Source organism: Heterodontus francisci, chromosome 8 (assembly GCF_036365525.1).
Source record: "Heterodontus francisci isolate sHetFra1 chromosome 8, sHetFra1.hap1, whole genome shotgun sequence".
NCBI lineage: Eukaryota > Metazoa > Chordata > Chondrichthyes > Heterodontiformes > Heterodontidae > Heterodontus > Heterodontus francisci.
Genome location: NC_090378.1, coordinates 122,246,988 through 122,270,570, shown reverse-complemented (window position 1 = coordinate 122,270,570; position 23,583 = coordinate 122,246,988). Strand labels below are relative to the sequence as shown.

General features: G+C 40.9%; 1 protein-coding gene and 1 gene segment (V, D, J or C); one reads left to right on the top strand and one right to left on the bottom strand.

Annotated features, from left to right (window-relative positions):
* LOC137373126 (Ig kappa chain V region Mem5-like) overlaps window positions 1–23,583 on the bottom strand; it is a 31,858-nt gene that overhangs the window by 6,498 nt on the left and 1,777 nt on the right. Inside the window, 1 exon segment of the V gene segment in view lies at window positions 2,109–2,142. Within this exon segment, the coding sequence occupies window positions 2,109–2,142 (34 nt within the window).
* Window positions 1,618–23,583, top strand: part of LOC137373124 (ral guanine nucleotide dissociation stimulator-like 1) — a 207,154-nt gene continuing 185,188 nt past the window's right edge. Inside the window, exon 1 of the transcript XR_010975593.1 lies at window positions 1,618–1,902. The gene's annotated coding sequence lies outside the window, so the exon portion shown is untranslated. The remainder of the gene's footprint in view (window positions 1,903–23,583) is intronic.

Below are 23,583 nucleotides of genomic sequence, written 5' to 3'. Positions count from 1 at the left end.
GAGACAACACTAACACCTCACAGTCGAATAGCCTGCCATTCTCACCCTCCCGGCTCACACTTTGAGGAATGAGGCCACTTGGGGAGGGTGGAGCTGTGCCCCAGCCAGAGATAGTGCCTTCAGGAGAGAGATGGAGAGCAGATTGTGGGAGACCTGTAGTCTAGAGGGGTGACATTTAACCAGTCGATGGCAGGTGCTGAGCCCTTTCCCCGTAAGTATTTTGTAAGTCGATGGGGAAAGTGGGAGGGGCACTAGAGTAACACCTTTGTTGCTGCTGAAACTCTTGCTATCTGCTCAGTCATGTCTAATAAACACACAGACAAATCAGACAAACATTAGTCAGTTTTCTGTGGATTTTCTGCTGGGTTCAGCTTTAATCAACAGGGTATTGTGGGAGCTCCCAGTTAATAAAAAGAAAAGAAAGACTTGTATTTATATTGAGTATTTCACACCTCAGGACCTCCCAAAGTCATTTACAGACAATGAAGGACTTGTTTAAAGAGCAGTCACTGTTGGAATGTAGGAAATGTGGCAGACAATTTGTGCACAGCAAGATCCCACAAACAGCAATGAGGTAAATGAACATTTTCAGTGACGTCGGTTCAGAGATAAATATCAGTGTCATGCAGGCCCCCACCTGCCAAGAATGAGGCACATTAATTTCGCCATATGAACACTGCTTTTTAATCTGTTGCTGGAGTAAAGAAAGAACTTGTTTTTAAAAAAAAACACCAGGCCCTTGACTGGAAAGACATTGGCATAATAACAGACAGTACTTGGAAGGGACAAAAGACCATTTCCTGACAAATTCAATCCACAATGGACTTTTGATTACCAGACATTGAGGATGGAGGAGCTCCCATTCCAACTTGACTGCTCAGATGGCCGACTACACCATCGGACATGGCCAGACCAGTTTCGTCACATGACTAACTGGCTGTTGTAGTTTTTTGAATTTGAACTTGCCACAGAGAATTTGAACTCAGAAAGCTGTTTGCTCCTGGACTGAAAAGACTTTTCATGGCTGGCTTGCCACTGTCTCTCTCCCGTCGGCTTTCATCTCTCTCACCAGCTTCAGAAATCATTGAAGACATATGAACCGCAAGAGGGAAAAGTCTCCCACAGTGAACAAGGTTTAAGAAGAATACTGGGCCCCAATGAAAAGCAACATCTACCGACAAGCAAGGACTACAGTGAGCTCGAAGCACAGTAACAAAAACTCTCTTCAGAGATTGCCTCAAACCTCTGCACTTTATTTTTCTTCTGCTCTTTTCTGTCTCTATTTGCATGTGTGTATCGCATATGCATGCTAGCATGGGGCATGGCGTGTATCCGTACGCATTAACTGAATTAGAGTTTTAGTTTAAGTTTTAATAAATTTTACCTTTCTTCTTTAAACCTAAGAAAACCTGTTTGTGCTCATTTCTTTGCCTCACAATTGGAAAGCGGTGAACAAGGATTCACCTGGAAGGAGCTCAAAACACAGTGTGTTTCAAATTAAATCTTGTTACAGTAAGACCAGGTGAAGGCTGTGAAAGACCCCTAGAGACTTTCATCACCTGGTCAGAACAATCAACATGAACTCGACCCAAAGACAAAGCAACTGAGAGTTTCCCCAAAACCCTGGAACACTGAAGCCACTGGATTGGGAGCCCTGCTGTCACTGTTTGTCATCAGAACTTTGACAAGAGATAAGCAGGGAGTGGACAGAGCAGAGTTAAAGCTGGGGGAGGTGGGACCTCGGTGTCTCACTGTGCTGGTGCTGAGATCAGTTATATCAGAGACTGTGACAGAGACCCAGAGCTCACACTGAGACTGGCAGGAGTCTAGTGAGGGATTTCACTCCATGGAGCAGGAATGTGACCACAGTCTGCAAACGTCCAGATCTCCTCTACACACTCGGTAAAAGTTGGTTACTTATATCTTGCTGGTTAAAGGGGGAATGTAACTAAAGAAATACAGCTGGGCACCCTGTTATACACAGTGCTCTTCAATGAACCATTTCATTGACTGCAGTTCCTTACTAACACCTTCCACTATTCAGCATTTGTGTTTTCGAAAGTTTCAGTATTTAAAGGATTAGTAACGGAGGATTGAGGTTTACTTACTCAGTCTGAGCTTGGTTCCTTTACCGAACGTATACCACACTGACAGCTTCCAGTGCAGGGGCTGTACAATATCCTCTGCTCTCTGTTTCACTCACTCACTCTCACCCTCTCTCTGTCTTTCACTGTCACTGTGTCTCTCTCTCTGTAACTCTTTGCCTGTGTGTATGTGTGTCTCTGTCTCTCACACTCTCTCTATATATATCTATTTGTCTCTGTCTCTATGTGTGCTTCTGTCTGTCTCTGTCTGTGTGTGTCGTTCTCAGTGTGTCACACTCTGTCTCTGCTACTTTGGGTTTCTCTCACATTCTGTCTCTCTCTCATTGTTTTCTCTCACTCTGTCTCTTTCACTCTCTCATTATGTCCCTCTCCCTGTTACTCTGTCTCTGTCACATGCTCTCTCTCTCTCACACTCTCTCTCAATCTGTCTCTCTCTTTCTCTCACTCACTCTGTCTCTCTTTCTCACTCTCTCTCACTCTGTCTCTCATTTTCTCCCTCTCACTGTCTCCCTCTTTCTCTCTCTCTCACTCTCTCTCTCTTTCTCACTCTCACTCTCTCTCATTCAGTCTCACTCTGTCTCTATTTTTCTCCCTCTCACTATCTCTCTCTTTCTCTCTCTCTCACTCTCTCACTTTGTCTCTCTTTCTCACTCTGTCTCTCTTTTTCTCCCTCTCACTCTCTCTCTCTTTCTCTCTCTCTCACTTTCTCTCTCTCTGTCTCTCACAGACTGGGATGAATTCTCCCGGTGCCATGGAGACGGGGTTCTCATTTAGAGGTTGGGCAGGACTGGGAAAAATACGACGAGCCGTGTCAACATGGCTCCCTGACACATTCCCGCCTCCGGGTTACTTTCCCATGGGTGTACTGGGAACCGGTCATCTGCTGGCTCCATGGAGATGGGCAGACAATTCGAGCAATGAAGTTCACATTTAGGGGCCATTTTTGAGCCGGTGCTGGTATTTTACCAACGTCGGAGCGGCCTCCCCACCCCCGAGTGTGGAGGCCGCCAGCTCAATGGAGGAGCCCTCCCGGCAGCAGGCCAGGGGACCATCGGGGACGGAGACTCTATGTCCCAATGACAGAGCTACAGGGATGAAAAGCTGCAGTCCCGCCTGTGAATAATCCTGTGGAGGAGTTTCCTAACCCTAACCCTCTTCAAACCGATGGCCCAGCTGGCTTCAGCCCTTTTTATTTTACTATTCCTCTGCAGGCAGCCGAGGGCTTCTCCATGTTGAGGGGCCCTCACTCTCGCCTGCCTGTTTCAGCAGGGCCCACCTCTCCCGGTGGAGCTGCCAGCCTGACATCACTGTGGGCCCTCTGATTGGGCCTGCAGGCTCGGGAGCCTGACCGCCATCATTAATAGGACAGTGAGTGTGGAGGTGACCAATTAGGAGGCTGCCTCCCAGAAAGTTGCTCCGGCGAGTGCTGATGACATGAGCAGGCTCGGGACCCTCATATAGGCCAGACGTCAGAGTCCCAATGTCCACTGGGACAACCAGCCATCTCTCTCTCTCACGCTGTCCCTCTTGTGCTCTTTCCCTCTGTCTATCTCACTATCTCCCTCTCTCTCTTTCTCTCACTCTCTCTCTCCCTCCCTCTCTCTATCTCACTCTCTTTCTCTCACTCTTTCTCACTCTCTCTCTCTCTCTCTGTCTCTCTCACTGTCTCTCTTTATCTCACTCTCTCCCCCAATGTCTCTCTTTCTGTCATTCTCTCTCTCCCACTGTCTCTGTTTCTCTCTCTCTCCTACTGTCTCTGTTTCACTCTCTCTGTCTGAATTCCATGCTGCCGTGCTTGGGAAAGTTGGGAATTCTACTTGTCGATGATAAATCTTCCAGCTGCTCTTCCCACCACATCAGATGGAAAAGCCTGGAGCCACTCAATTCCTGGAAAATGAAAATCTCCCAGCAAACCGAGCTCACCTGCCTGTGCCCTGGAAAAAAGGGGAGGAGTGTTTCTGTAAATGTGATGTTTCTGTTGCTGACTCTGGTCTTCCTCATGGACCATTTGAAAACAGTGAGTTTCAGAGTCGGTGGATCATGTCTACATGGAGTGGGAGAGGTTGTGGCCCCTGTTCCATTATTTGAAGGGGCTGCTTCTCATCCTCTGGTTCTAATTCAGGCCCACGCTCCTGATCTTTGGCCACCCAGTGCAGAGGGGAGTGGGCAGGTTGGAGGCCCCTCCTCGTGGGTCTGCTCCTGGGCCTGGCTAAGGTGTCCATCCACAGGCCCGAGTTGGATGGGACCCATGGGGGTGGTGGCACTGGCTGCCAGTCTCTCTACCATGGCATTGTCCCCACCCGGGTGGCCCTGGAGAAGGAGCAGGGGGTGTCTGCTGGGTCACTTGAGGCCTTCAGGCTGCAGTGGGCACCACAGGGACAGGAGTGTGTAGTGGATAGTGAAAATAAAATCAGGCTTTAATTTGTTCAGTTTGCTTTCTATTTATGATTTCAGTTTTATTCATTTAGACACTTTTCGAAATTGGATTTTGATTGGTGAAAATTGTGTCAACCAGATTGTTCAACCAGATGAGAATAAACCTGTTTCCATAGTAACTGACCTGGGGTGTCTGACCTGGGATGGGGGGTCAATAATAATGATCAATAATTAGTCTGTGCTCATGAAGCGACTCCACCAGAACCCAGAGAGAATCGAATGAAGCAAAATGTCAAATCTCCAGAGCTGTGAGATTCTCACTGATGAAGACAGCAGCTCCTCGTCCTCTCTAAACTCCTCCATCCTTTCCCAATTTGTCACACCGTTCAGGGGAATGTTTCTGTCAACACTCTCATCGACACATGTGGCAGCAATGCACAAAACAGGAAATATTTCCCAGATAGATAAGACAGGAGATTGAAGCAACTGTTTTAATACACCGTCTGTTTATTATATAATAAATATAACTGTGGATGTGTCAGTGCGGGAGGTGGGACTATGTCCATTATTATATATTATATATAACTGTGGGATGTGTCAGTACAGGAGGTGGGACTGTGTGTCCATTATTATATATTATATATAACTGTGGGATGTGTCAGTACAGGAGGTGGGACTGTGAGTCCATTATTATATATTATATATAACTGTGGGATGTGTCAGTCCAGGAGGTGGGACTGTGTGTCCATTATTATATATTATTTATAACTGTGGGATGTGTCAGTTCAGGAGGTGGGACTGTGTGACCATTATTATATATTATATATAACTGTGGGATGTGTCAGTGCAGGAGGTGGGACTGTGAGTCCATTATTATATATTATATATAACTGTGGGATGTGTCAGTCCAGGAGGTGGGACTGTGTGTCCATTATTATATATTATTTATAACTGTGGAATGTGTCAGTTCAGGAGGTGGGACTGTGAGTCCATTATTATATATTATATATAACTGTGGGATGTGTCAGTCCAGGAGGTGGGACTGTGTGTCCATTATTATATATTATTTATAACTGTGGGATGTGTCAGTTCAGGAGGTGGGACTGTGAGTCCATTATTATATATTATATATAACTGTGGGATGTGTCAGTCCAGGAGGTGGGACTGTGTGTCCATTATTATATATTATTTATAACTGTGGGATGTGTCAGTTCAGGAGGTGGGACTGTGAGTCCATTATTATATATTATATATAACTGTGGGATGTGTCAGTCCAGGAGGTGGGACTGTGTGTCCATTATTATATATTATTTATAACTGTGGGATGTGTCAGTTCAGGAGGTGGGACTGTGAGTCCATTATTATATATTATATATAACTGTGGGATGTGTCAGTCCAGGAGGTGGGACTGTGTGTCCATTATTATATATTATTTATAACTGTGGGATGTGTCAGTTCAGGAGGTGGGACTGTGAGTCCATTATTATATATTATATATAACTGTGGGATGTGTCAGTCCAGGAGGTGGGACTGTGTGTCCATTATTATATATTATTTATAACTGTGGGATGTGTCAGTTCAGGAGGTGGGACTGTGTGTTCATTATTATATATTATATATAACTGTGGGATGTGTCAGTGCAGGAGGTGGGACTGTGTGTTCATTATTATATATTATATATAACTGTGGGATGTGTCAGTACAGGAGGTGGGACTGTGTGTCCATTATTATATATTATTTATAACTGTGGGATGTGTCAGTACAGGAGGTGGGACTGTGTGTTCATTATTATATATTATATATAACTGTGGGATGTGTCAGTGCAGGAGGTGGGACTGTGTGTTCATTATTATATATTATATATAACTGTGGGATGTGTCAGTACAGGAGGTGGGACTGTGTGTCCATTATTATATATTATTTATAACTGTGGGATGTGTCAGTACAGGAGGTGGGACTGTGTGTTCATTATTATATATTATATATAACTGTGGGATGTGTCAGTACAGGAGGTGGGACTATGTCCATTATTATATATTATTTATAACTGTGGGATGCGTCAGTACAGGAGGTGGGACTGTGTGTTCATTATTATATATTATATATAACTGTGGGATGTGTCAGTGCAGGAGGTGGGACTATGTCCATTATTATATATTATTTATAACTGTGGGATGTGTCAGTACAGGAGGTGGGACTGTGTGTTCATTATTATATATTATATATAACTGTGGGATGTGTCAGTGCAGGAGGTGGGACTGTGTGTCCATTATTATATATTATATATAACTGTGGGATGTGTCAGTACAGGAGGTGGGACTGTGTGTTCATTATTATATATTATATATAACTGTGGGATGTGTCAGTGCAGGAGGTGGGACTGTGTGTCCATTATTATATATTATATATAACTGTGGGATGTGTCAGTGCGGGAGGTGGGACTGTGTGTCCATTATTATATATTATATATAACTGTGGGATGTGTCAGTACAGGAGGTGGGACTGTGTGTCCATTATTATATATTATATATAAATGTGGGATGTGTCAGTACAGGAGGTGGGACTGTGTGTCCATTATTATATATTATATATAACTGTGGGATGTGTCAGTACAGGAGGTGGGACTGTGTGTCCATTATTATATATTATATATAAATGTGGGATGTGTCAGTGCGGGAGGTGGGACTATGTCCATTATTATATATTATATATAACTGTGGGATGTGTCAGTACAGGAGGTGGGACTGTGTGTCCATTATTATATATTATATATAAATGTGGGATGTGTCAGTGCGGGAGGTGGGACTATGTCCATTATTATATATTATATATAACTGTGGGATGTGTCAGTACAGGAGGTGGGACTGTGTGTTCATTATGATATATTATATATAACTGTAGGATGTGTCAGTACAGGAGGTGGGACTGTGTGTCCATTATTATATATTATATATAAATGTGGGATGTGTCAGTGCGGGAGGTGGGACTATGTCCATTATTATATATTATATATAACTGTGGGATGTGTCAGTACTGGAGGTGGGACTGTGTGTCCATTATTATATATTATATATAACTGTGGGATGTGTCAGTACAGGAGGTGGGACTGTGTGTCCATTATTATATATTATATATAAATGTGGGATGTGTCAGTGCGGGAGGTGGGACTATGTCCATTATTATATATTATATATAACTGTGGGATGTGTCAGTACAGGAGGTGGGACTGTGTGTTCATTATGATATATTATATATAACTGTAGGATGTGTCAGTACAGGAGGTGGGACTGTGTGTCCATTATTATATATTATATATAAATGTGGGATGTGTCAGTGCGGGAGGTGGGACTATGTCCATTATTATATATTATATATAACTGTGGGATGTGTCAGTACTGGAGGTGGGACTGTGTGTCCATTATTATATATTATATATAACTGTGGGATGTGTCAGTACAGGAGGTGGGACTGTGTGTCCATTATTATATATTATATATAACTGTGGGATGTGTCAGTACAGGAGGTGGGACTGTGTGTCCATTATTATATATTATATATAACTGTGGGAGGTGTCAGTGCAGGAGGTGGGACTGTGTGTCCATTATTATATATTATATATAAATGTGGGATGTGTCAGTACAGGAGGTGGGACTGTGTGTCCATTATTATATATTATATATAACTGTGGGAAGTGTCAGTACAGCAGGTGGGACTGTGTGTCCATTATTATATATTATATATAACTGTGGGGTGTGTCAGTACAGGAGGTGGGACTGTGTGTCCATTATTATATATTATATATAACTGTGGGATGTGTCCGTGCGGGAGGAGGGACTGTGTGTCCATTATTATATATTATATATAACTGTGGGATGTGTCAGTACAGGAGGTGTGACTGTGTGTCCATTATTATATATTATATATAACTGTGGGATGTGTCAGTACAGGAGGTGGGACTGTGTGTCCATTATTATATGTTATATATAACTGTGGGATGTGTCAGTCCAGGAGGTGTGACTGTGTGTCCATTATTATATATTATATATAACTGTGGGATGTGTCAGGACAGGAGGTGGGACTGTGATTCCATTATTATATATTATATATAACTGTGGGATGTGCAGTACAGGAGGTGGGACTGTGTGTCCATTATTATATGTTATATATAACTGTGGGATGTGTCAGTCCAGGAGGTGTGACTGTGTGTCCATTATTATATATTATATATAACTGTGGGATGTGTCAGTACAGGAGGTGGGACTGTGTGTCCATTATTATATGTTATATATAACTGTGGGATGTGTCAGTCCAGGAGGTGGGACTGTGTGTCCATTATTATATATTATATATAACTGTGGGATGTGTCAGTCCAGGAGGTGGGACTGTGTGTCCATTATTATATATTATATATAACTGTGGGATGTGTCAGTCCAGGAGGTGCGACTGTGTGTCCATTATTATATATTATATATAACTGTGGGATGTGTCAGTACAGGAGGTGGGACTGTGCGTCCATTATTATATATTATATATAACTGTGGGATGTGTTAGTACAGGAGGTGGGACTGTGTGTCCATTATTATATATTATATATAACTGTGGGATGTGTCAGTACAGGAGGTGGGACTGTGTGTCCATTATTATTTATTATATATAACTGTGGGATGTGTCAGTACAGGAGGTGGGACTGTGCGTCCATCATTAAATATTATATATAACTGTGGGATGTGTCAGTACAGGAGGTGGGACTGTGCGTCCATTATTATATATTATATATAACTGTGGGATGTGTCAGTGCGGGAGGTGGGACTGTGTGTCCATTATTATATATTATATATAACTGTGGGATGTGTCAGTACAGGTGGTGGGACTGTGCGTCCATTATTATATATTATATATAACTGTGGGATGTGTTTGTACAGGAGGTGGGACCGTGAGTCCATTATTATATGTTATATATAACTGTGGGATGTGTCAGTGCGGGAGGTGGGACTGTGTGTCCATTATTATATATTATATATAACTGTGGGATGCGTCAGTGCGGGAGTTGGGACTGTGTGTCCATTATTATATATTATATATAACTGTGGGATGTGTCAGTACAGGAGGTGTGACTGTGTGTCCAATATTATGTATTATATATAACTGTGGGATGAGTCAGGACAGGAGGTGGGACTGTGTGTCCATTATTATATATTATTTTTTAATGTGGGATGTGTCAGTCTAGGAAGTGGGAATGTGTATCCATTATTATATATTATATATAACTGTGGGATGTGTCAGTATAGGAAGTGGGAATGTGTGTCCATTATTATATATTATATTTAACTGTGGGATGTGTCAGTCGAGGAGGTGGGACTGTGCGTCCATTATTATATATTATATATAACTGTGGGATATGTCAGTGCAGGAGGTGGGACTGTGTGTCCATTATTATACATTATAGATAACTGTGGGATGTGTCAGTGCGGGAGGTGGGACTGTGTGTCCATTATTATATATTATATAAAACTGTGGGATGTGTCAGTGCGGGAGGTGGGACTGTGTGTCCATTATTATATATTATATATAACTGTGGGATATGTCAGTGCAGGAGGTGGGACTGTGTGTCCATTATTATACATTATAGATAACTGTGGGATGTGTCAGTACAGGAGGTGGGACTGTGTGTCCATTATTATATATTATATATAACTGTGGGATGTGTCAGTACAGGAGGTGGGACTGTGCGTCCATTCTTATATATTATATATAACTGTGGAACGTATCAGTTGAGGAGGAAGGACTGTGCGTCCATTATTATATATTAAATATAACTGTGGGATGTGTCAGTACAGGAGGTGGGACAGTGTGTCGATTATTATATATTATATATAACTGTGGGATGTGTCAGTACAGGAGGTGGGACTGTGCGTCCATTCTTATATATTATATATAACTGTGGGATGTCTCAGTACAGGAGGTGGGACAGTGTGTCCATTATTATCTTTTATATATAACTGTGGGATGTGTCAGTGCAGGAGGTGGGACTGTGCGTCCATTATTATATATTCTATATAACTGTGGGATGTGTCAGTACAGGAGGTGGGACTGTGTGTCCATTATTATATATTATATATAACTGTGGGATGAGTCAGTACAGGAGGTGGGACTGTGCGTCCATTATTATATATTCTATATAACTGTGGGATGTGTCAGTGCGTGAGGTGGGACTGTGTGTCCATTATTATATATTATATATAACTGTGGGATGAGTCAGTGCAGGAGGTGGGACTGTGCGTCCATTATTATATATTCTATATAACTGTGGGATGTGTCAGGACAGGAGGGGGGACTGTGCGTCCATTATTATATATTCTATATAACTGTGGGATGTGTCAGGACAGGAGGTGGGACTGTGCGTCCATTATTATATATTATATATCACTGTGGGATGTGTCAGGGCAGGAGGTGGGACTGTGCGTCCATTATTATATATTATATATAACTGTGGAACGTGTCAGTGCGGGAGGTGGGACTGTGTGTCCATTATTATATATTATATATAACTGTGGAACGTATCAGTCGAGGAGGAAGGACTGTGCGTCCATTATTATATATTATATATAACTGTGGGATGTGTCAGTGCGGGAGGTGGGACTGTGTGTCCATTATTATATATTATATATAAATGTGGGATGTGTCAGAACGGGAGGTGGGACTGTGTGTCAATTATTATATATTATATATATCGGAGGGATGTGTCAGTGCGGAAGGTGGCACGGTATGTCAATTATTATATATTATATATAACTGTGGGATGTGTCAGTGCAGGAGGTGGGACTGTGTGTCCATTATTATATATTATATATAACTGTGGGATGTGCCAGTGCAGGAGGTGGGACAGTGTGTCGATTATTATATACTATATATCACTGTGGGATGTGTCAGTGCAGGAGGTGGGACTGTGTGTCCATTATTATATATTATATATAACTGTGGGATGTGTCAGTGCAGGAGGTGGGACTGTGTGTCCATTATTATATATTATATATAACTGTGGGATGTGTCAGTGCAGGAGGTGGGACTGTGCGTCCATTATTATATATTATATATTACTGTGTGACGTGTCAGTACAGGATGTGGTACTGCGTGTCCATTACTATATATTATATATAACTGTGGGATGTGTCAGTACAGGAGGTGGGACTGTGTGTCCATTATTATATATTATATATAAATGTGGGATGTGTCAGAACGGGAGGTGGGACTGTGTGTCAATTATTATATATTATATATATCGGAGGGATGTGTCAGTGCGGAAGGTGGCACGGTATGTCAATTATTATATATTATATATAACTGTGGGATGTGTCAGTGCAGGAGGTGGGACTGTGTGTCCATTATTATATATTATATATAACTGTGGGATGTGCCAGTGCAGGAGGTGGGACTGTGTGTCCATTATTATATATTATATATCACTGTGGGATGTGTCAGTACAGGAGGTGGGACTGTGCGTCCATTATTATATATTATATATTACTGTGTGACGTGTCAGTACAGGATGTGGTACTGCGTGTCCATTACTATATATTATATATAACTGTGGGATGTGTCAGTACAGGAGGTGGGACTGTGTGTCCATTATTATATATTATATATAACTGTGGGATGTGTCAGTACAGGAGGTGGGACTGTGTGTCCATCATTATATATTATATATAACTGTGGGATGTGTCAGTGCAGGAGGTGGGACTGTGCGTCCATTATTATATATTATATGTAACTGTGGGATGTGTCAGTACAGGAGGTGGGAATGTGTGTCCATTATTATATATTATATATAGCTGTGGGATGTGTCAGTACAGGAGGTGGGACTGTGTGTCCATTATTATATATTATATGTAACTGTGGGATGTGTCAGTACAGGAGGTGGGAATGTGTGTCCATTATTATATATTATATATAGCTGTGGGATGTGTCAGTACAGGAGGTGGGACTGTGCGTCCATTATTATATATTATATGTAACTGTGGGATGTGTCAGTACAGGAGGTGGGAATGTGTGTCCATTATTATATATTATATATAGCTGTGGGATGTGTCAGTACAGGAGGTGGGACTGTGTGTCCATTATTATATATTATATATAACTGTGGGATTTGTCAGGGCGTGAGGTGGGACTGTGTGTCCATTATTATATATTATATATAACTATGGGATGTGTCAGTACAGGAGCGGGGACTGTGCGTCCATTATTATATATTATATGTAACTGTGGGATGTGTCAGTACAGGAGGTGGGAATGTGTGTCCATTATTATATATTATATATAGCTGTGGGATGTGTCAGTACAGGAGGTGGGACTGTGTGTCCATTATTATATATTATATATAACTGTGGGATGTGTCAGTACAGGAGGTGGGACTGTGCGTCCATTATTATATATTATATGTAACTGTGGGATGTGTCAGTACAGGAGGTGGGAATGTGTGTCCATTATTATATATTATATATAGCTGTGGGATGTGTCAGTACAGGAGCGGGGACTGTGCGTCCATTATTATATATTATATATAACTGTGGGATGTGTCAGTGCAGGAGGTGGGACTGTGTGTCCATTATTATATATTATATATAACTGTGGGATGTGTCAGTACAGGAGCGGGGACTGTGCGTCCATTATTATATATTATATATAACTGTGGGATGTGTCAGTACAGGAGGTGGGACTGTGCGTCCATTATTATACATTATATATAACTGTGGGATGTGTCAGTGCGTGAGGTGGGACTGTGTGTCAATTATTATATATTATATATCACTGTGGGATGTGTCAAGGCAGGAGGTGGGACTGTGCGTCCATTATTATATATTATATATAACTGTGGAACGTGTCAGTCGAGACGTTGGGACTGTGCGTCCATTATTATATATTATATATAACTGTGGGATGTGTCAGTGCGGGAGGTGGGACTGTGCGTCCATTATTATACATTGTATCTTACTGTGGAACGTGTCAGTGCAGGAGGTGGGACTGTGTGTCCATTATTATATATTATATATAACTGTGGAACGTGTCAGACGAGGAGGTGGAACTGTGCGTCCATTATTATATATTATATATAACTGTGGAACGTATCAGTCGAGGAGGAGGGACTGTGCGTCCATTATTATATATTATATATAATTGTGGGATGTGTCAGTGCGGGAGGTGGGACTGTGTGTCCATTATTATATATTATATATAACTGTGGGATGTGTCAGTGCGGGAGGTGGGACTGTGTGTCCAATATCATATATTATATATATCTGTGGGATGTGTCAGTGCGGAAGGTGGCACCGTGTGTCAATTATTATATATTATATATAACTGTGGGTTGTGTCAGTAGAGGAGGTGGGACTGTGTGTCCATTAATCTATATTACATATAACTGTGGGATGTGTCAGTGCAGGAGGTGGGAATGTGTGTCCATTATTATATATTATATATAACTGTGGGATGTGTCAGTACAGGAGGTGGGACCGTGAGTCCATTATTATATATTATATATAACTGTGGGATGTGTCAGTACAGGAGGTGGGACTGTGCGTCCATTATTATATATTATATATTACTGTGTGACGTGTCAGTACAGGATGTGGTACTGCGTGTCCATTACTATATATTATATATAACTGTGGGATGTGTCAGTACAGGAGGTGGGACTGTGTGTCCATTATTATATATTATATATAAATGTGGGATGTGTCAGAACGGGAGGTGGGACTGTGTGTCAATTATTATATATTATATATATCGGAGGGATGTGTCAGTGCGGAAGGTGGCACGGTATGTCAATTATTATATATTATATATAACTGTGGGATGTGTCAGTGCAGGAGGTGGGAATGTGTGTCCATTATTATATATTATATATAACTGTGGGATGTGCCAGTGCAGGAGGTGGGACAGTGTGTCGCTTATTATATACTATATATCACTGTGGGATGTGTCAGTACAGGAGGTGGGACTGTGCGTCCATTATTATATATTATATATTACTGTGTGACGTGTCAGTACAGGATGTGGTACTGCGTGTCCATTATTATATATATATATATAACTGTGGGATGTGTCAGTGCGGGAGGCGGGACTGTGTTTCCATTATTATATATTATATATAACTGTGGGATGTGTCAGTTCAGGAGGTGGGACTGTGTGTCCATTATTATATATATATATATAACTGTGGGATGTGTCAGTGCGGGAGGCGGGACTGTGTTTCCATTATTATATATTATATATAACTGTGGGATGTGTCAGTTCAGGAGGTGGGACTGTGTGTCCATTATTATATATTATATATAACTGTGGGATGTGTCAGTGCGGGAGGCGGGACTGTGTTTCCATTATTATATATTATATATAACTGTGGGATGTGTCAGTTCAGGAGGTGGGACTGTGTGTCCATTATTATATATATATATATAACTGTGGGATGTGTCAGTGCGGGAGGCGGGACTGTGTTTCCATTATTATATATTATATATAACTGTGGGATGTGTCAGTTCAGGAGGTGGGACTGTGTGTCCATTATTATATATTATATATAACTGTGGGACGTGTCAGTACAGGAGGTGGGACTGTGAGTCCATTATTATATATTATATATAACTGTGGGATGTGTCAGTACAGGAGGTGGGACTGTGTGTCCATTATTATATATTATATATAACTGTGGGATGTGTCAGTACAGGAGGTGGGACTGTGCGTCCATCATTATATATTATATATAACTGTGGGATGTGTCAGTGCAGGAGGTGGGACTGTGCGTCCATTATTATATATTATATGTAACTGTGGGATGTGTCAGTACAGGAGGTGGGAATGTGTGTCCATTATTATATATTATATATAGCTGTGGGATGTGTCAGTACAGGAGGTGGGACTGTGTGTCCATTATTATATATTATATATAACTGTGGGATGTGTCCGTGCGGGAGGTGGGACTGTGTGTCCATTATTATATATTATATATAACTGTGGGATGTGTCAGTACAGGAGCGGGGACTGTGCGTCCATTATTATATATTATATGTAACTGTGGGATGTGTCAGTACAGGAGGTGGGAATGTGTGTCCATTATTATATATTATATATAGCTGTGGGATGTGTCAGTACAGGAGGTGGGACTGTGTGTCCATTATTATATATTATATATAACTGTGGGATGTGTCAGTACAGGAGGTGGGACTGTGCGTCCATTATTATATATTATATGTAACTGTGGGATGTGTCAGTACAGGAGGTGGGAATGTGTGTCCATTATTATATATTATATATAGCTGTGGGATGTGTCAGTACAGGAGCGGGGACTGTGCGTCCATTATTATATATTATATATAACTGTGGGATGTGTCAGTGCAGGAGGTGGGACTGTGTGTCCATTATTATATATTATATATAACTGTGGGATGTGTCAGTACAGGAGCGGGGACTGTGCGTCCATTATTATATATTATATATAACTGTGGGATGTGTCAGTACAGGAGGTGGGACTGTGCGTCCATTATTATACATTATATATAACTGTGGGATGTGTCAGTGCGTGAGGTGGGACTGTGTGTCAATTATTATATATTATATATCACTGTGGGATGTGTCAAGGCAGGAGGTGGGACTGCGCGTCCATTATTATTTATTATATATAACTGTGGAACGTGTCAGTGCGGGAGGTGGGACTGTGCGTCCATTATTATACATTGTATCTTACTGTGGAACGTGTCAGTGCAGGAGGTGGGACTGTGCGTCCATTATTATATATTATATATAATTGTGGGATATGTCAGTGCAGGAGGTGGGACTGTGTGTCCATTATTATATATTATATATAACTGTGGAACGTGTCAGACGAGGAGGTGGAACTGTGCGTCCATTATTATATATTATATATAACTGTGGAACGTATCAGTCGAGGAGGAGGGACTGTGCGTCCATTATTATATATTATATATAATTGTGGGATGTGTCAGTGCGGGAGGTGGGACTGTGTGTCCATTATTATATATTATATATAACTGTGGGATGTGTCAGTGCGGGAGGTGGGACTGTGTGTCCAATATCATATATTATATATATCTGTGGGATGTGTCAGTGCAGAAGGTGGCACCGTGTGTCAATTATTATATATTATATATAACTGTGGGTTGTGTCAGTAGAGGAGGTGGGACTGTGTGTCCATTAATCTATATTACATATAACTGTGGGATGTGTCAGTGCAGGAGGTGGGAATGTGTGTCCATTATTATATATTATATATAACTGTGGGATGTGTCAGTACAGGAGGTGGGACCGTGAGTCCATTATTATATATTATATATAACTGTGGGATGTATCAGTACAGGAGGTGGGACAGTGTGTCCTATATTATGTGTTATATATAACTGTGGGATGTGTCAGTGCAGGAGGTGGGACAGTGTGTCCTATATTATGTATTATATATAACTGTGGGATGTGTCAGTGCAGGAGGTGGGACTGTGTGTCCATTATTATACATTATGGATAACTGTGGGATGTGTCAGTACAGGAGGTGGGACTGTGTGTCCAATATTATATATTATATATAACTGTGGGATGTGTCAGTGCGGGAGGTGGGCCTGTGTGTCCATTCTTATATATTATATATAACTGTGGGTTGTGTCAGTAGAGGATGTGGGCCTGTGAGTCCATTATTATATATTATATATAACTGTGGGATGTGTCAGTACAGGAGGTGGGACAGTGTGTCCTATATTATGTATTATATATAACTGTGGGATGTGTCAGTACAGGAGGTGGGACTGTGTGTCCATTATTATACATTATGGATAACTGTGGGATGTGTCAGTACAGGAGGTGGGACTGTGTGTCCAATATTATATATTATATATAACTGTGGGATGTGTCAGTGCGGGAGGTGGGACTGTGTGTCCATTCTTATATATTATATATAACTGTGGGTTGTGTCAGTAGAGGATGTGGGCCTGTGAGTCCATTATTATATATTATATATAACTGTGGGATGTGTCAGTACAGGAGGTGGGACAGTGTGTCCTATATTATGTATTATATATAACTGTGGGATGTGTCAGTGCAGGAGGTGGGACTGTGTGTCCATTATTATATATTATATATAACTGTGGGATGTGTCAGTACAGGAGGTGGGACTGTGTGTCCATTATTATATATTATATATAACTGTGGGACATGTCAGTACAGGAGGTGGGACTGTGTGTCCATTATTATACATTATATATAACTGTGGGATGTGTCAGTACAGGAGGTGGGACTGTGTGTCCATTATTATACATTATGGATAACTGTGGGATGTGTCAGTACAGGAGGTGGGACTGTGTGTCCAATATTATATCTTATGTATAACTGTGGGATGTCTCAGTGCGGGAGGTGGGCCTGTGTGTCCATTCTTATATATTATATATAACTGTGGGTTGTGTCAGTGCAGGTGGTGGGACCGTGAGTCCATTATTATATATTATATATAACTGTGGGATGTGTCAGTGCGGGAGGTGGGACTGTGTGTCCATTATTATATATTATATATAACTGTAGGACGTGTCTGTCCAGGAGGTGGGACTGTGTGTCCATTATTATATATTATATATAACTGTGGGATGTGTCAGTGCAGGTGGTGGGACCGTGAGTCCATTATTATATATTATATATAACTGTGGGATGTGTCAGTGCAGGTGGTGGGACCGTGAGTCCATTATTATATATTATATATAACTGTAGGATGTGTCAGTACAGGAGGTGGGACTGTGTGTCCATTATTATATATTATATATAACTGTAGGACGTGTCTGTCCAGGAGGTGGGACTGTGTGTCCATTATTATATATTATATATAACTGTGGGATGTGTCAGTGCAGGTGGTGGGACCGTGAGTCCATTATTATATATTATATATAACTGTGGGATGTGTCAGTGCAGGTGGTGGGACCGTGAGTCCATTACTATATATTATATATAACTGTAGGACGTGTCTGTCCAGGAGGTGGGACTGTGTGTCCATTATTATATATTATATATAACTGTGGGATGTGTCAGTACAGGAAGTGGGAATGTGTGTCCATTATGATATATTATATATAACTGTGGGACGTGTCAGTACAGGAAGTTGGACTGTGTGTCCATTATTATATATTATATATAACTGTGGGAGGTGTCAGTGCAGGAGGTGGGACTGTGTGTCCATTATTATATATTATATATAACTGTGGGAGGTGTCAATGCAGGAAGTTGGACTGTGTGTCCATTATTATATATTATATATAACTGTGGGAGGTGTCAGTGCAGGAGGTGGGACTGTGTGTCAATTATTATATATTATATATAACTGTGGGTTGTGTCAGTAGAGGAGGTGGGACTGTGTGTCCATTAATCTATATTACATATAACTGTGGGATGTGTCAGTGCAGGAGGTGGGACTGTGTGTCCATTATTATATATTATATATAACTGTGGGATGTGTCAGTGCAGGAGGTGGGACAGTGTGTCCTATATTATGTATTATATATAACTGTGGGATGTGTCAGTGCAGGGGGTGGGACCGTGAGTCCATTATTATATATTATATATAATTGTGGGATGTGTCAGTACAGGAGGTGGGACACTGTGTCCTATATTATGTATTATATATAACAGTGGGATGTGTCAGTGCGGGAGGTGGGCCTGTGTGTCCATTCTTATATATTATATATAACTGTGGGTTGTGTCAGTAGAGGATGTGGGGCTGTGTGTCCATTATTATATATTATATATAACTGTGGGATGTGTCAGTCCAGGAGGTGGGACTGTGTGTCCAATAGTATGTATTATATATAACTGTGGGACGTGTCTGTCCAGGAGGTGGGACTGTGTGTCCATTATTATATATTATATATAACTGTGGGATGTGTCAGTGCAGGTGGTGGGACCGTGAGTCCATTATTATATATTATATATAACTGTGGGATGTGTCAGTGCAGGTGGTGGGACTGTGTGTCCATTATTATATATTATATATAACTGTAGGATGTGTCAGTACAGGAGGTGGGTCTGTGTGTCCATTATTATATATTAGATATAACTGTGGGATGTGTCAGTACAAGAGGTGGGACTGTGTGTCCATTATTTTATATTATTTTTTACTGTGGGATGTGTCAGTACAGGAAGTGGGAATGTGTGTCCATTATTATATATTATATATAACTGTGGGATGTGTCAGTGCAGGAGGTGGGACTGTGTGTCCATTATTATATATTATATATATCTGTGGGATGTGTCAGTGCAGGAGGTGGGACTGTGTGTCCATTATTATATATTATATATAACTGTGGGACGTGTCAGGACAGGAAGTGGCAATGTGTGTCCATTATTATATATTATATATAACAAGTGGGATGTGTCAGTGCAGGAGGTGGGACTGTGCGTCCATTATTATATATTATATATAACTGTGGGATGTGTCAGTGCAGGAGGTGGGACTGTGTGTCCATTATTATATATTATATATAACTGTGGGACGTGTCACTACAGGAAGTGGGAATGTATATCCATTGTTATATATTATATATAACTGTGGGACGTGTCAGTACAGGAAGTGGGAATGTGTGTCCATTTTGATATATTATATATAACTGTGGGACGTGTCAGTACAGGAGGTGGGACTGTGTGTCCATTATTATATATTATATATAACTGTGGGAGGTGTCATTGCAGGAGGTGGGACTGTGTGTCCATTATTATATATTATATATAACTGTGGGAGGTGTCAGTGCAGGAAGTTGGACTGTGTGTCCATTATTATATATTATATATAACTGTGGGAGGTGTCAGTGCAGGAAGTTGGACTGTGTGTCCATTATTATTTATTATATATAACTGTGGGATGTGTCAGTACAGGAAGTGGGAATGTGTGTCCATTATGATATATTATATATAACTGTGGGACGTGTCAGTACAGGAGGTGGGACTGTGTGTCCATTATTATATATTATATATAACTGTGGGAGGTGTCAGTGCAGGAACTTGGACTGTGTGTCCATTATTATATATTATATATAACTGTGGGAGGTGTCAGTGCAGGAGGTGGGACTGTGTGTCCATTATTATATATTATATATAACTGTGGGAGGTGTCAGTGCAGGAGGTGGGACTGTGTGTCCATTATTATATATTGTATATAACTGTGGGATGTGTCAGTACAGGAGGTGGGACTGTGTGTCCATTATTGTATATTGAATATAACTGTGGGATGTGTCAGTACAGGAGGTGGGACTGTGTGTCCATTATTATATATTGAATATAACTGTGGGATGTGTCAGTACAGGAGGTGGGACTGTGTGTCCATTATTGTATATTATATATAACTGTGAGATGCGTCAGTACAGGAGGTGGGACTGTTTGTCCATTATTATATATTATATATAACTGTGGGATCTGTCAGTATAGGAGGTGGGACTGTGTGTCCATTCTTTTATATTATATATAACTGTGAGATGTGTCAGTACAGGAGGTGGGACTGTGTGTCCATTATTATATATTATAAAAAGCTGTGGGATGTGTCAGTGCAGGAGGTGGGACTGTGTGTCCATTATTATATATTATAAAAAGCTGTGGGATGTGTCAGTGCAGGAGGTGGGACTGTGTGTCCATTATTATATATTATATATAACTGTGGGATGTGTCAGTGCAGGAGGTGGGACTGTGTGTCCATTATTATATATTATATATAACTGTGGGATGTGTCAGTGCAGGAGGTGGGACTGTGTGTCCATTATTATATATTATATGTAACTGTGGGACGTGTCTTTCCAGGAGGTGGGTCTGTGTGTCCATTATTATATATTATTTTTTAGTGTGGGATGTGTCAGTGCAGGAGGTGGGACTGTGAGTTCATCATTATATATTATATATAACTGTGGGCTGTGTCAGTACAGGAGGTGGGACTGTGTGTCCATTATTATATATTATATGTAACTGTAGGACGTGTCTTTCCAGGAGGTGGGTCTGTGTGTCCATTATTATATATTATATATAACTGTGGGACGTGTCTGTCCAGGAGGTGGGTCTGTGTGTCCATTATTATATATTATATATATCTGTGGGATGTGTCAGTCCAGGAGGTGGGACTGTGTGTCCATTATTATATATTACATATAACTGTGGGACGTGTCTGTCCAGGAGGTGGGTCTGTGTATTCATTATTATATATTATATATAACTGTGGGACGTGTCTGTCCAGGAGGTGGGTCTGTGTGTCCATTATTATATATTATATATAACTGTGGGATGTGTCAGTGCAGGAGGTGGGACTGTGTGTCCATTATTATATATTACATATAACTGTGGGACGTGTCTGTCCAGGAGGTGGGTCTGTGTATTCATTATTATATATTATATATAACTGTGGGATGTGTCAGTGCAGGAGGTGGGACTGTGTGTCCATTATTATATATTATATATTACTGTGGGATGTGTCAGTACAGGAGGTGGGACGGTGTGTCCATTATTATATATTATATATAACTGTGGGATGTGTCAGTACAGGAGGTGGGACTGTGTGTCTATTATTATATATTATTTCTTACTGTGGGATGTGTCAGTGCAGGAGGTGGGACTGTGTGTCCATTATTCTATATTATATATAACTGTGGGATGTGTCAGTACAGGAAGTTGGACTGTGTGTCCAATATTATATATTATATATAACTGTGGGATGTGTCAGTGCAGGAGGTGGGACTGTGTGTCCATTATTATATATTATATATAACTGTGGGATGTGTCAGTGCAGGAGGTGGGACTGTGTGTCCATTATTATATATTATATATTACTGTGGGATGTGTCAGTACAGGAGGTGGGACTGTGTGTCTATTATTATATATTATTTCTTACTGTGGGATGTGTCAGTGCAGGAGGTGGGACTGTGTGTCCATTATTATATATTATATATAACTGTGGGATGTGTCAGTGCAGGAGGTGGGACTGTGTGTCCATTATTATATATTATATATAACTGTGGGATGTGTCAGTACAGGAAGTTGGACTGTGTGTCCATTATTCTATATTATATATAACTGTGGGATGTGTCAGTGCAGGAGGTGGGACTGTGTGTCCATTATTATATATTATATATAACTGTGGGATGTGTCAGTGCAGGAGGTGGGACTGTGTGTCCATTATTATATATTATATATTACTGTGGGATGTGTCAGTACAGGAGGTGGGACTGTGTGTCTATTATTATATATTATTTCTTACTGTGGGATGTGTCAGTGCAGGAGGTGGGACTGTGTGTCCATTATTATATATTATATATAACTGTGGGATGTGTCAGTGCAGGAGGTGGGACTGTGTGTCCATTATTATATATTATATATAACTGTGGGATGTGTCAGTACAGGAAGTTGGACTGTGTGTCCATTATTCTATATTATATATAACTGTGGGATGTGTCAGTGCAGGAGGTGGGACTGTGTGTCCATTATTATATTATATATATCTTTGGGATGTGTCAGTACAGGAGGTGGGACTGTGTGTCCATTATTATATATTATATATAACTGTGGGATGTGTCAGTGCAGGAGGTGGGACTGTGTGTCCATTATTATATATTATATATAACTGTGGGACGTGTCAGGACAGGAAGTGGCAATGTGTGTCCATTATTATATATTATATATAACTGTGGGATGTGTCAGTGCAGGAGGTGGGACTGTGTGTCCATTATTATATATTATATATAACTGTGGGATGTGTCAGTGCAGGAGGTGCGAATGTGTATCCATTATTATATATTATATATAACTGTGGGATGTGTCAGTACAGGAAGTGGGAATGTATATCCATTGTTATATATTATATATAACTGTGGGATGTGTCAGTACAGGAAGTGGGAATGTGTATCCATTATTATATATTATATATAACTGTGGGATGTGTCAGTACAGGAAGTGGGAATGTATATCCATTGTTATATATTATATATAACTGTGGGATGTGTCAGTACAGGAGGTGGGACTGTGTGTCCATTATTATATATTATATATAACTGTGGGACGTGTCTGTCCATGAGGTGGGTCTGTGTATCCATTATTA